We start from the raw sequence: 13,676 nt of genomic DNA on the forward strand, positions 1-13,676 counted from the left end.
ACACAATCGGCACGAAGCCACCGAAAGCAACACAACGGGGGCCAGTAGGAAGCAGGCTGGAAGAGAGCTGCAAGGAAAAAGTTTTTTACCTGCTACCGCCTATGGCTGCAGTTCAGCGAGTTGGACGTTACAGGAGAGGAGCTCAGTAGCCAATTTGATACCGTGCGTGCCCAGAAGGCAAAGGAGGGTGTTGCCACGTGTGCAGCGACACCTCAGAGCGGCACCTCGCCTCAAAATACAGTCGATATTTGAGAGTCCTTTTGTGCTTTGTATCGGTCTGACCTAGTCTAAACGTGGAGAACTTGGTCTGAAAGGAAAAAGTCACCAGTCGGCGTTCAGCACGTCCTTTTAGACCGCCTCGTTCTGCAGAGGAACGGTGGAACAACGGAAAAGTGTTCTTAGCTGCAATCAATACTCATAAGCCAAAAGGACAAGGATACAGTTTTAGTAGTTTAGCAGAAGCAGAAGAATGGAAGCTTTTACCCAAATTTTAATGCACAAATCAGCTACATTTTTTTAAATTTGATTCAGACTTAAATAATAAATAGGTGGGCAAAATATAATGCAAGACTTATTCAGTAAAAGTGAATTTTTAATAATCTCATGAGATCTACTTAGAAAACAGGACTAATAATGTTCACAACCGTAAATCCAAACCCTTCACACACTTTTTTTTTTTTTTGTCCTTAACACAGCAGTGAACTGTAAACCTGCATTTACTGGTTATCGCTTCGGTTATTTTAAATATTAACTCAAGTGTTTCCTCCTTGGCCATTTCAATTTTTAGCACCAAAATTAGCCCAAAAAGAGGTACTGGTACAGCTCGATGTTGTAAATGAATTGTTTACATATAATACTTTATATATTATACACACATACTGTACATTCACACGTCCACACAAACAGGAGGCATATTTAAATGAATATATTCTGTGTTTCAGTTTGTCGTCAAAGACTTAGGAGCAATGGAAATAAAGCAGAAGGGGTAATATTTTACATAGTAGGCAACTTTAATGCTGTAGTGCACTTATAAAAAAAGTCCAACTCTCCCTCCCAGCTCAGCAGCTTTTTTTTTTTTTTAATATCACTATTCAGAAGGATGCAGAAGTTATTGCCTAAATGTTATTCTATACATTTCCATCAGAATTCTCAAAAACACTTGAAATTGCTCACTAATTTACAACTTAACTATTTTTCTTGTTACAGCTTTAACTCATTGGCAATTTTGGAAGCAATGTTTTTAAAAGCTATGGATGTTCCCAATATCCGCTTAAAGCGAACTCCATTCAGCGACAGTCTTGGCAGTTTACACACCTCCATCTCCCACTGTACAAGGTTTTCCGCATGCCCATCTCCATGGACACAGAAAAGCAAGAAACGCTCTCTTTGTTCATAGTCACAATTATTGGCATCCAGGACCTTTCGTATTTCCCTCATCATGTCATTGGGATCCATGGAGCTGGTGGTTTTCATGTTCCAGGTAAAACGCAGCGACCGAGGCTTGGCTTCCTTATTCTCATCCTTCTGATCCGCAGCGACGTTGCGGCTGAAAGACAGGAATCTATGAGTTAGCAGGGCCAGCCACCTTCTCCACGTCTCACGTTAGTGAAGCAAACGAACACTCAACGCACACTGCCGGGATTAGAGCAGCATCTAGAGGCTCCGGCTGTGAGCAATGCCCCGCTTTCCGAGCTGCTCTACAAACACACAGTCGAGGTAAAGCGTTAGCTGTTGGGGCTGAAACGAAGGTATGGTACGACGGGCGACACAACTGGAAGTCACTGGAGTCAAGAGCATGAGGGAAATGACCTTGCGGAGGTAGAACTACATGCATCACCCTATGACTCGATTTTAAGGCAGGTTCTGCTCAAACCCCTATTCTTGGGCCACGTGGACAGCTGGAACACCAGCTCTGCGCTAGAAGTTTCTGGAACATTCAAATAGCAGTGACCTGTGATAAAAGGGTGCTCAGCCCAGGTTGTGGTGGGAGGTGCCTACTCATACGCCATGGGGATGAGCCTGTACAGAAAGATCCTGGGGGTTCCTCTGCACCTCCTCCTGCGCAGCAGGTCAGAGACCAAGCAGTGGAAGGACCCATGGAGTCCCACAAGAGTTAGCTACAAGCAGGAGGAAGGACAGCAGGACCAGGGGACCTCGCCAGGAGGTCACCCACCTACTGCCCCAAGACCAACACGTGCCACCCAATTCTGGGCTGGTTCGGTTTCACTCTGGCCTTTGTGCCCTGGTGTTGGAGATGATCACTAGAGACCCACCACACTGTAGGCTACTGGGGTTACCTTCAACAGGGAGGAAATGCCTCGTCTCTGAGCCAGTCAGTGATTTGTTTAATACAAATGACTGAGAGGGGTAAAGTGATGAAATCTTTCGCTGCTACAAGCTGTGCAGTTATGTGCCTTCGAGGCCGAATGCAGGAAGGAGAGTTGGAAGTCACTATCAGACACCTCCTCAATGTTGTTAGTAAAGATAGAGCATAAGAGTGTTACTATTACTGTCACAGTTTTCAGAGATAAAGCACAAAACATTGAGGCTGAATTTCCCAAGTCTGCAATTATTATTTTTTAAAATAAAAAAAAAAAAAAAGCTTTTCCTTTGGTAAGGATAAACAAAGTTATAGAGGACAAAGAAAAGAGAAGTTCCAGAAATTTCTAGTTTGCTATGATTCTTCTATCTCAGTTAAAAATCAGTGGTCACGTAGCTAAAGAATAAGGAGCTACATTTGGACCTCCAGGGAAAAAAACATGACAGATTTGCTTTATGAGTATTTGCACACTGTCAGTCGCCTCTTCAAATTTACTTGTCCTCAGGACAAGAGACTTATTTGACTGTCAAGTTTAAATGTTTTCTGAAAATGCCTAACCTAACAGACCACAAACCATGCAGTTTAGGTCTCCTGTTGAACTTCAAAGTTTAATTTACAATATTAAGTCAAGCTGCTCTTTAAAATAGTTAGCAATGAATTTCTGGTTGCAAAATCCTTTCCTTCTACCCACCATTAAGCAGGCAATTATGAAAAAGTTAAATAAGAAGTGATAGCAAGGTCAAAACTAAATAAATCTCTCTCATCTAGATAACCTATTTCATAATTTTACATTCTATTAGGACTTCCAGTAACTGTGAGAGTCACAGGATTATGCTGTCAGATCCAGCTACGTGACTTGCCAGATGTTAACTAAATTCAGCAAGCAAATTGGAGTACTTTGTTTTAACTTTAAGGTTTCAATTTAGTAAGGCTGTAAGGGGCCAGGGGGAACACCAACTTCTATTCAATGCTCATTTTATTTTTGAAAGCTTTTTCTACTTGAAAACAGTTGGCAGAACCAGCACGAGTTTGATCCTTTATAGTATTTTTTGATATGCAAATTTTGGAAGACGATTATAACATGAAAAAATATTATTGAATTATCTGTGATTTTGGAGATGAGAAATATCTTAACACCCTTCGGTGGTTATCACACACATTTTCAGCCTCACTAGAGACCAGTTACCTAAACATCTACAAGACAACAGCAAATTATAACGACTAAAATGCAAAAAACACACAAGGGAAAAGGCAACAGGAAAGATGAAGGTTCAGAACCAAGTCAGTCAGTGCTTTAATAGCTGTTTTGCAGACAGAAATGCTTCTTTGTTTAGTTTCAAAGCCTTACACAAAACAAAAGCTGCCGCCTGAAGCCACTGTGCCACATGACCAAGGGGAGAAAGGTTCAAACTCACCTACGTAACATTTTAAACAAAAATTTTACCCTCACCTTGAGCCCTCAAATCTCCCGTTCCTCTCATATTCAGTTGGGAGCCTCATTGAAAAGAATGCAGAAGCAAAAGGAAGTGGGAAAGAGAAGACAAATCTTACACTACAATATACAATATCTCAGCAGCTGCTAAAAGATACTGCAATCATACCAAAAGTGTGTTAAAATACAAAGCAACAAAGATGTAAAGAACTTGACTGGTTAGACCAAATTCAGAATATAACATATTGTCAAACCAAATGGAAGTCTATAAACTACAGTTTTTAAAAAGAGCGTAACTGATTTTTACAGCATATGTTTATAGACATTAATACTGTAGAACTCACTGATTAAAGCTCAGCTTCTAAAAGCAGAAAGTGTTAAACTGAAGTTACAAACTGTATTGAAGTTATTGTATTGTTTAGTAAGTACCTCTTAAAAGAGAAATAACTCCCAATTATTTTTAGGCTAATTATATTTTACAGTTTTATCTGGTAATACAATATATATATTTGAAAAAATACCCTATTTACAGACAAGTCTGGTCACCCTGTGTGTTTGCAAGCACATCAAATCTGAGGTATTAGGTGTTTAAACAATACCAAATACCTTGGAGCAAAAGAACAAGATACACATACATTTTCAGAGGGATTTAGAGGTAAATCCAAGATTTCTCAAGCCGTGCTGTGGCCATCCTATCGATTCCCACACTGATGCACCTTCAACATCTAAGTAAACTTAAGCTTTCTGCCTTCTTGCATTGATTGAAGCTATTTTGCTGACCACTACCATTTTTTAAAAGCCCAGTAAGAAAAAAAGGGAGAAAATCACGTTCCTCTGCCTTCCCATTAATGTAACCAAGGTTCTACATCTCAGTGCTAATTCTGCTTGCAGGGAACCTATCTTTGATAAGACCCTTATCAAGCCTACTCTTAGGTAGGACACTGAATAATGTAAATTATTAAAGCAGTTTGATTATCAGGTGTCCAGGGACAGGAACATAAGACAGTAAGCTTATTTTTTGATGCACAGCAGTATTTGTATCAGGGTGTGGGGGGGTGTTACAAGGCTTAATTTCCTCCTTTCCCTCCTTTTGAAGGCTGCAGTGAGGGAACAGGTTTGTGAGATGCCTCAGTGCAGCCCCTGTCACAAGGGGACAGAGGCCGTGCTGGCACATTGAGGAGCACGGTGGCAGCCCTCGCTCTACGGGCCACGGACCCCGCTCCTTGCTCAAAACTCACACTGCAATAGAAATCCAGTTAAGAAAGTAGTACATCACTCAGCTACGAGCTGTTTATCGCAACAACAGCTGATCAGAGCCCTGCACAGCACACAGCAAGACGGGCTCCCTGCTCGGAAACGTTTCCATGGACTAAAGCTGTCCTCAGCCAAAAAGGACAAGGAAGATAGTAAGAAGAAAACAACTGACAAATCCCCAACTAATTCTAGCTCTTCAAAGTGTGTTTTTAATGGTAATAATTTTCATCATAGCACAATTTTATATAGAATTGTTAAAATTCAACTTAAAAAGAAAGAGAGGGAGAACTGTTCCCCTCAGTAACACAGGAGGGAACTGAGTCGGAGGCTGCAGCAACCCCGATCTCCAATTGATACTTGATGTCAGATTTCCAAAATCCATGTTAAGAGTTTTAAACATCGACAGCACTGATGATCTGTTTAGTAAGGAGATTAAGATCACATGCTACTTTACTATGGCGGATACAGGAGAGGGTGGAAAAAGATTTATAAGGTCTGTGTATACAGTCCATGAACTCATTCTTTACGACAGTTGTGCAGAACCGAGGTGGGGGTAGGTAGGCAGGGGGGGGAACCATCCCGTGTGCCATCTGAACAAATCCATACCTGTCAGATGATCTGGGAAAGGCTCGTTTTAGCAGGCAAAGCAAGCAACAAGTCTGGAGACAGTGCTCAACTGTAAAAGTGCCTACTGTGTTCCTACGAAGTGGAAGACTTGTCAGAGGTTGTAGAAAACAGGAGCATAACCAGTCTCCCCAACAACGAATAGTCTCACTGTTATTGGAATCTGTCCACAAAAGTCCAGGAGAAAAACTCCCTAATGATGTTTTCAGATCCTTTTTAGGTTGAAATTAAGCTGAACTGCTCAGCTTCTAAACCACTGTACTCTAAAGCTAAGACAGGTCGTTATTTACAAAATACCTGCCCCTTTGAAATAACAAACGTGCTTTCACAGAAGTCTCTCAGGAAATCCTTTCTTTGTTCAGTTTTTCAGTACATCAGTGTTCCATTCATTTAGCATGAGGAACTGCATTTGGTGACATGCACCCTCAAATACAGCCATCGTGCCAGGCTTTGGAGAGCTGTGCCAGTCTCTCTAGATGCTTGTTCCTTGGCGCAGGAGGTGGTTATGGTCCAGCCCCACAGCCCAGCACTGGTGCTTTGGGAACAGGCACTGACTGTACTGCCAGTATTGTTTTGGTGGGTCTGAGAGTCAGATGCAGCCCCGAGGCCTCCTCACTCCTAATACAATCTGCACTTCTGTGGGAACCGCAAATTCCTAGTTTATGTTCAAAATTTTCTGCTTTTGCTTGTATTTTTTACATAAATTAATTTTACGGACCAAGATGCTCTTTGGTCTTGAGAATGGAACAAATATATAGGAAAGTTGCGTTCTCATTTGTCATGCAATGCCTATACACTAACTCCTTTATGGTTTGTGGAAGGCTTTAAAAAAAAATATTTCCATACATCTGTCCTGAGTTACACTGTGTTTTCTGTTCTTTACATCTTTGTACACAATGTTAAAAATCCAAATAAACACAAAGAAAATTGTCGAAAAAGATAAGGAAAAACAGCAAAAAGTGCAAGACGCTCAAATAAGATCAATTTATGGAATGGAGAAAAGAGGCTGCAATAAAATGCAGAACATTGAAAGTGATTTTTGCTGCCAGGAAAAAAGTAAGATTTCCACAGTATGCAGATTGGCAAGGACAGTGCCAATGACATGGTGTAAGAGATCTGTATATATTTTATACCTCTGTGTACCAAGTACAATATTAGAACTCAGCAGTTAAAAAAAGGAGGAACTGATTATTTACTTTTGTTCAGTTGCCCAAAGTGATGTTGCAGTACTATATATATATGCGCGTGGTACTGGGTTATAGTAGTTCTTTCAGTATCAAAGAAAAAGAGTTTAGCTAAGATTTGTAAGATATAAAGGGATAAGAAACTGCCAAAACCCCCAACATTTTAATTTTGTACCTATGTACAAGATCAGGTATGGGTGCACACCACGCACACTTAAAATAGAATTTAAAAAGCACAGTCTGGTCCTGTGTAGGTGATGTAAAGACTCTGCAAATCCGCAGTGGAAGCTGCAGCAGCTATTTCCACAATAGTCTAAGATTCCTGGCCTGAAGTCAAAGGAAAATTTTTAAAAATTATTAAAAAAATTACTTTTGTTAAGTCTCAAATTTGAACAGTAACCTTCTAGTTTAAAACCGTACTCATATTAGCATTTTCCGTCTGTCTTCAGAGCAGCAGAGGAACAAACTTACTCCAGTTGTGGAAATTGAAGTCGCAATCCTTTGTTTTAAAAGCAACGTGACTCCAGAGAGACAAAGCAGAAGGCACCCCGCAGCTCAAGATGCTCAAGGGGTTCAAACGGCTGCTGCTGCTCAGTTTCATCTGTCTATACTGTCTTGGATGGCTTCCTTCCCTAACAAACAGTTTGTGCATGTTCCTTTTCTCAAGGCAGCTGTGACAATGCCAGCCAACCCAACCAACGCCAGTTCTAAACATAGTCATGTTTGGAAGAGCACTGATTATTATTACCGTGGCGTGGTAATTGGGGCAGTACCATTAGACTCAGACTGTACACAATAAACCCAAATTTAAGTAGCTATTTACATATCTCAGGTCTCCCTAATCTAAGAATTTCCTTGAAATGGAGTGAAAACCTTCAAATTACAGTCACGTGCATAGCCTTGCATTTTGAAAGTTAAAACAGACGTCTGGTTTTTGGCCCTGTCTTCTTTTTTTTGACAAGTAGCTGGAAACTGAAAAGTACTACCCTTTAAGAAGCCACAAAATATGATAAAACTTAATGGAATATTACAAGATTCTACTGGAAAATTTACCTGCGGGTCAAAACCGTATCACCAACTTTCATGAGTCATAGTGGATTAACGGGATATATGGCAGCTTGATTCATTCCCAAACTGTAAAACTAAATTCAATCCTTTGGGCTTGAAATGCGAATCAGACTTTTGAGCTTTTCCCTTTTGTTAAGAAATTTGCATAGATGTACTTTTTTTTGGTAACTTAAGTGCTCTGTTTGCACTTTGGCTGCAATTCACTTCAGCAAATGCATCCCATTTTCAAATAAATGCACAGCCATTGCATCTTCATCCAAATCTCTTGGATTCAGAACCGTGTTCAGGTTGCTTTCTATTGTATCAACTGCAGGCAACACTTCAAGCTGATTAATTTTTTATAAAATATGATGAAGCAAAGAGATAGAGAATATAAATTTAGCATCACTTACCTTTATTTGCTTGTAACCTTATGTTTTGTTTATACTTTCATCATTGTTATCAAACACCTCATTCTTCAAACATAAGCATGCTCAGTGTATTAGTACAGAGAACAGAATTACTTTGGGACTACCAACTCTATCAAAGACAGAAGAATTCACAAGGCATGCGTAGCATCTTGTTATACAGGTGCCACAGATTCTGAAGTATCATCATGAGTTAATGGATTTATTCTATGTTTTCCTCTCAAGAAAGGAAGTATTTAGTTCTCAGCGGAAAGTTTAGTTTTCAGAAAACCAAGGCTAGAAAGCCAAATCTGTTGTTAATTGCAGGAGCGACTTTTTTTTAAATATAAATAAATCCTACCTTTTGATAAACCTGAATGACATGTTTCTAAAAGAAATTAAGCCAAAATAATAATTAACAGAAAGTTTTGTACAAAATAAATTGAAAAAGCCATTTAGAGTGAAACATGCAAAAAGATCTCATTTAAAATGCACAATGAAATTACACTTCAATACATTCTGAGATTAGGCAGATGATTTAGGGTCTGAAGAGTCAAACTCTTAGCACTGCTATTTCCAAACTTAGTTTTTATCAGAAATAGGCCACCAGTAGTTATTATGACTTAAAATTCATACTGGTGTCAAAACACTTTACAATTTATAATCTGCAAGGTCACATAAAAAGATGTTTGGATTTTCTTCATGTATCTCAAACAGAAAGCAAAAATCTACTATAATTAGATCTTGAATATCTTCAGAGTTAGGTTTCTTTTTCCTTTCATAACATTAGGTCAGTCATGTCGTGCCAAAAACTGCCTTAAATATTTAGTTAATTTAGTGGCAGAAGCTGTAACAATTGCCTACACCAGAACATAATTAGTTCATTATCAAAAGCGTTCTGATCCCCCATAGAGAATGCTAGAATAAATTAAACAGGTTTTAAGTTTTTTAAAATTTATTTAAAGAGAAGAAACATAACCTTGTCCTTTGATGGGACTATCCACCTCCTTAGTAGTTTGTACAGCACCTACTACAACAGAGCCCTGGCCATAAGAGGTCCTCCAAGTGCAAACTTAACCATATGCAACAGCCCTATTGTGTTACAACTCTACATTATTTAATCAAGTCCAGATGGAATTTAAACTATTGTCAAAAGTGGTGGGGAAAAACTTCTTCAAGAAAACCACACTGCACTGCAGAAGTTGAAACTCGGAGGTAATGACAGAAGCTTGAATGCTGCCTAAACAACCGAGTGACACACAACAATAAATAGTATGTTCCAGCAGCACAAGTGAAAAGCTTGCATGTTCACAGTTTGAGTGTCCATATTTGGAACCTCAGATGGAAAATTAAGCAAGGATATTACAAACAAAAGTACAGAAAGAAAGATGTGCCAAAAGGATGTGTTTGATTAAGACTTCACTTGACAAAAAGCAGATGACTTAATTCTTAAAAAAAAATAATATATATTCAAATTAATATTTTATCTTTCTCTCTCTCAACAGAAAAAGAAGAAAAAAAACCCAAAACCTATTTCCCAGGGAAGCATTAGCTGGCAGAGAGTTGAGCAGGGTAAGACGTTGACCAAAGACTAGCCTGTCATGTTTTTGTTTTTCTCAAAAACCAACTTCTACATTTGTAAAGAAATTCCCTCTCTGCATCGAAATTGGCCAGCTGTGGAAAACTGGAGTTTGGCTAAGCATTACTTTGTAGGAATAGGAGACTATGAAGAGGACGCTGAGAGGGAGGCATGTATAGTCACAGAACAGACAGGAAGGAAATGGCTTGGTGCTGATGTGATATAAGCCTAAAACAAAAGCAAGCAGGCCAAGATCAGAATGATACATTCCAAAAAATTTCACATGATGATGATGGTACAAAAGCATGGAGATTACCTTACGGCAAAGATAAACAAACCCTCACTTCTGCAAACACAAGCTGTGGATATCAGAGTGGTCTGAAGTATGCGGTATGTGAACCGACAGGTTTTAAATATAGAAGGAAAAGAAGTGGTTTTCAATTTTAGGGTTTGCAGGAGCTAATTTAAATCGTACATGGATTTGAAACTAGAAGTCCAATTAGAATAAAAACTGCTAGTGCAGGAAGGACACCTACTTAAGCTAGGCATTGGCTAGACCAACACAGCTTTGTACCAAAACTAGAATCTGCACATGAACTAAAGCTCAAAATAGAAGTAAGTTTTTCCAAGGTTTGACCAGACTCCTGCCTGGACTGAGACCATAGTACTGCCATTAATTTAAGGCCAGCACCATGGCCAAAAAGCAGCTTTTGTGTCCTGCCCCTACCCTTTCACCTGTCATCTATTTGTGTGTTGCCGGCAAGATTATTCTGAAAATATTAATGGCCTAAGTGATTGGGAAACACAACCTGAACTTCTAATGCTACATTAAATATCAAGACTGGGACTCTAGCTTATGCCATCAACTGATAGACTGTGCAGTCACAGTGAGCAGCTTTTGAACTGAGCTGAAATGTTTCAGCTCTGCAGCGTCTGTACCTCAGACATGAGGATGAAGAGTACAGAACAAACAGCCCAAACCAAACTGTCTCAGTTTTTATCCCATTTGATTCAACTGCTAAAAACAAATGGTGTCTTTAACCAAAAAGAACTACTGTAAAAATCCTAAGCCAGCTGCAGGAATTGTTAAACCATTAACCAGAGAATGTGGACGAAACAACCTAAGCAATGAACAACTAGGTATGTCTAGTACCTGATAAAAAAGGAAACATTGCGTTACCATTTTAAGAGGCTTACCTTCTTGTTAGCTTTGAAGTTAGTTTACTAAACAGATTAGTGGAACCCCTGGTTCGAGTCTGTGAGAGGGGTGTTGCTTCGTGGGAGAGGCTGGGGGAGGCTGGTGGTCCGTTGTAGGTAGCAGTACGTCGCTCTCTGAGCTGGCCGTGGAAAGTGCTCCGACTAGCCGTTCCTCTGGGGAAATGAATACGATCAGGTGTGGTTGCACTGCTAATGCTGTGAGTTGAAGAAACAGGAGTTCTTTGATCGGGAATAGTGCTAGAGCGGGAAACAAAAAACAATGCTAGAACTCGTTTACAGAAGCACTACAGTTCTGCAGGAAACACAAAACACTACGTTCTACAGTAAAGCATAAGCAGACACTTTTATATAAGGCAGGGTTGGAAATATCAACATTATTACAGCACTGTATGGAATCAAAACTTGTAAGAAGTTAGGATTAAAAGGCTGCCGAAACAGAAACCTACATAGGCAGAAAAATGCAACAGGAGTATCCTGGAAAAGACCAGATAACCTAGGCATACAATGTTTCGCTGAGAAGCCTGATAAAAGAATAGATGAGTCAAGTTTCCTCCCAGGAAAGAGAAGCAATAGGTAACTTTAGTGACTCTCCCTCCACATTCTATTTACACATCTTTGAAAATCTTACTAATTTGAAAGTGTCCTACACAAAATTCTCTACAAGGGAACCGCTCCAAGTAGCAAAGTCCTTCAGGATACACAATTAAAGTCTCCCACAAACTTTGACAATAGGGAATGTCCAATACGCCTAACACTTGGAAAAAAATTAAGGTTCATTATTGCAGGATTATGTCACAGACAGCCTGACACACCACAAGACAAATGTAAACAAGACTAAAAAAAATGGAGGAAACACACATCTTGTGGGCAATATATACTAGAACAATCTAGGACTAAAATTCCACAGCACAAAGTTAAGAAGCAGTGGGTATAAGTTAGTTTCACAACGATTTCAGGTTCTTACATAGGCCTGAAGTTATCTGCGCCATTGTCTATTGGAGGCAACATCATCTTCGTGTGCACAGAGGCTGACATGGACATCGACTTCTGATGTCGCAGCCGAACACTGGAGAAGGATGTAGTACAAACTGAAGCAGGGCTAGCTGCGTAAGCGAACATTTCTGTCAGGCTGTGAGGGGGTTTGGGTTCAGGCAGAGGCAGAAAGAAGAGCATGATGGACCAACAACAAACTACTGCATAGAAAAAACAGCAAACTTTTCCTTCTATTAACCAATTTATCAAAGAACACGAACTCTATCAGCCCTCTTCTATGTAAACAGCAGTAACTACCCTACACTCCCTTTAAAAAGCATCCTTACTGTAGCACTTAACATCTATGAAGTGATCATTCTCTTACCATTAGCATTAGTTTGCGGTGACACCCTCCTTGACGTACAGAACCCGAATAACTCAGTGTTCTGTGCCAAAGCACTAGTATAAAGCACTGATGTAATTCATACTGGTCTTACCATTAAAAAAATGCATTAAAAAAACCCCATCAACTGCACTTTCCAAAAGACTGACGATAGCTTCATTATCGCAGTGAAATACTTTGTTTTCAGAATGTATCCATGTTAAAAGAAATCAATGTTAAGTTGGGCAAGCTGTCAAATCTTGATCTACATCTGATAAGCAAAGGACTTCACAGGCACAATCGAAAACAACAATATAATGATTTTTAACAAGTCCAGAGAGGCCCAAACGAAAAGGCTACTATTAGTCAACCTGTACATGTAGGAGGCAATGAATTAACGCTTGGTGTTCTCTGAAGAAAGAGGTATGACTGTTGAAGAGCATCTCACATTGCTTGGCCACAAACCTTAAATTCTCCAAATTACCATTCAGGCTTTGAAGGAAGGTCTACAGTGCTGTCTTGGCAGAATGGCCAGCAAGCTGCCAGCTGTACAATATGTTAAAACAGGAGTATGAAATCATCTTCTTTCTCTGGGCCAAAATACTCTTTGCAGCCTTCACAATATCTAGTAACGATAAGGATAGGAGAAAACTGAGAGGCCACAAGATGTATCGGGCCTTTCAGGCTACCACACCGTATATCACTCATGTTAAGTTTGCCTTTAAAAGTAAGGCAACTGAAATTCAGAAATATTTAAGAAATCTGTCAGTGACAGTTTCATGACACTGCATGTTCACTTCCAAGTTATTTCATGGCTACACACTCTGAAATTCCAGTCCTGTTCTCATTCTGGCATGTCACACTTCGGAGCGCAGAACGCTACTCCAGCTACAAGCATCAGCTCACCCACTTTTTGGGCTTAGCTCTCAAACTTACAGCTCAGACATCAGAGCTAGATGCTGGCTAGAATGCTTAGAAAAATCTACTTTTTTTGTTTTTAACTTTTCAGAATCTAGAAAACTTCATCTGAGTGATGCATACACCTCTTTACAATGCTGAATCCAGCAGGATGCCAACTACAACCACTACCACAACGAAGCTCCCAACACAGCCCAGCTTTTACAGTACCCCAGGGTATTAAGAAATTGTAAGGAAATGAGCATTCGTCTCAAAAGCAGTACCACGAAGTCAAGTAATCCCCAAATAATTGGTCACCAGCCTCTCAAGCACTTCTAGCTCCTTCCCTCTCAACGTGTT

General features: G+C 39.8%; 1 protein-coding gene across 10 annotated transcripts in view; it reads right to left on the minus strand.

The window, feature by feature from the left end:
* Positions 1-576: 576 nt before the first annotated feature.
* Positions 577-13,676, minus strand: part of MARK3 (microtubule affinity regulating kinase 3) — a 63,255-nt gene continuing 50,155 nt past the window's right edge. For 3 of the 10 annotated variants that reach the window (XM_074149451.1, XM_074149455.1, XM_074149456.1), the window contains 3 exons: positions 11,045-11,302; positions 3,771-3,815; positions 583-1,546 (listed from right to left, as the gene is read on the minus strand). In XM_074149451.1, coding sequence (XP_074005552.1) covers positions 1,201-1,546; positions 3,771-3,815; positions 11,045-11,302 — 649 coding nt within the window. In that variant the 3' untranslated portion in view covers positions 583-1,200. Of the gene's footprint in view, positions 1,547-3,770; positions 3,816-8,629; positions 8,657-11,044; positions 11,303-13,676 lie in introns of all 10 variants that reach the window. The other 7 variants (XM_074149450.1, XM_074149453.1, XM_074149452.1 and 4 more) reach the window with 4 other exon arrangements.

Source organism: Numenius arquata, chromosome 6 (assembly GCF_964106895.1).
Source record: "Numenius arquata chromosome 6, bNumArq3.hap1.1, whole genome shotgun sequence".
Classification (NCBI taxonomy): Eukaryota; Metazoa; Chordata; class Aves; order Charadriiformes; family Scolopacidae; genus Numenius; species Numenius arquata.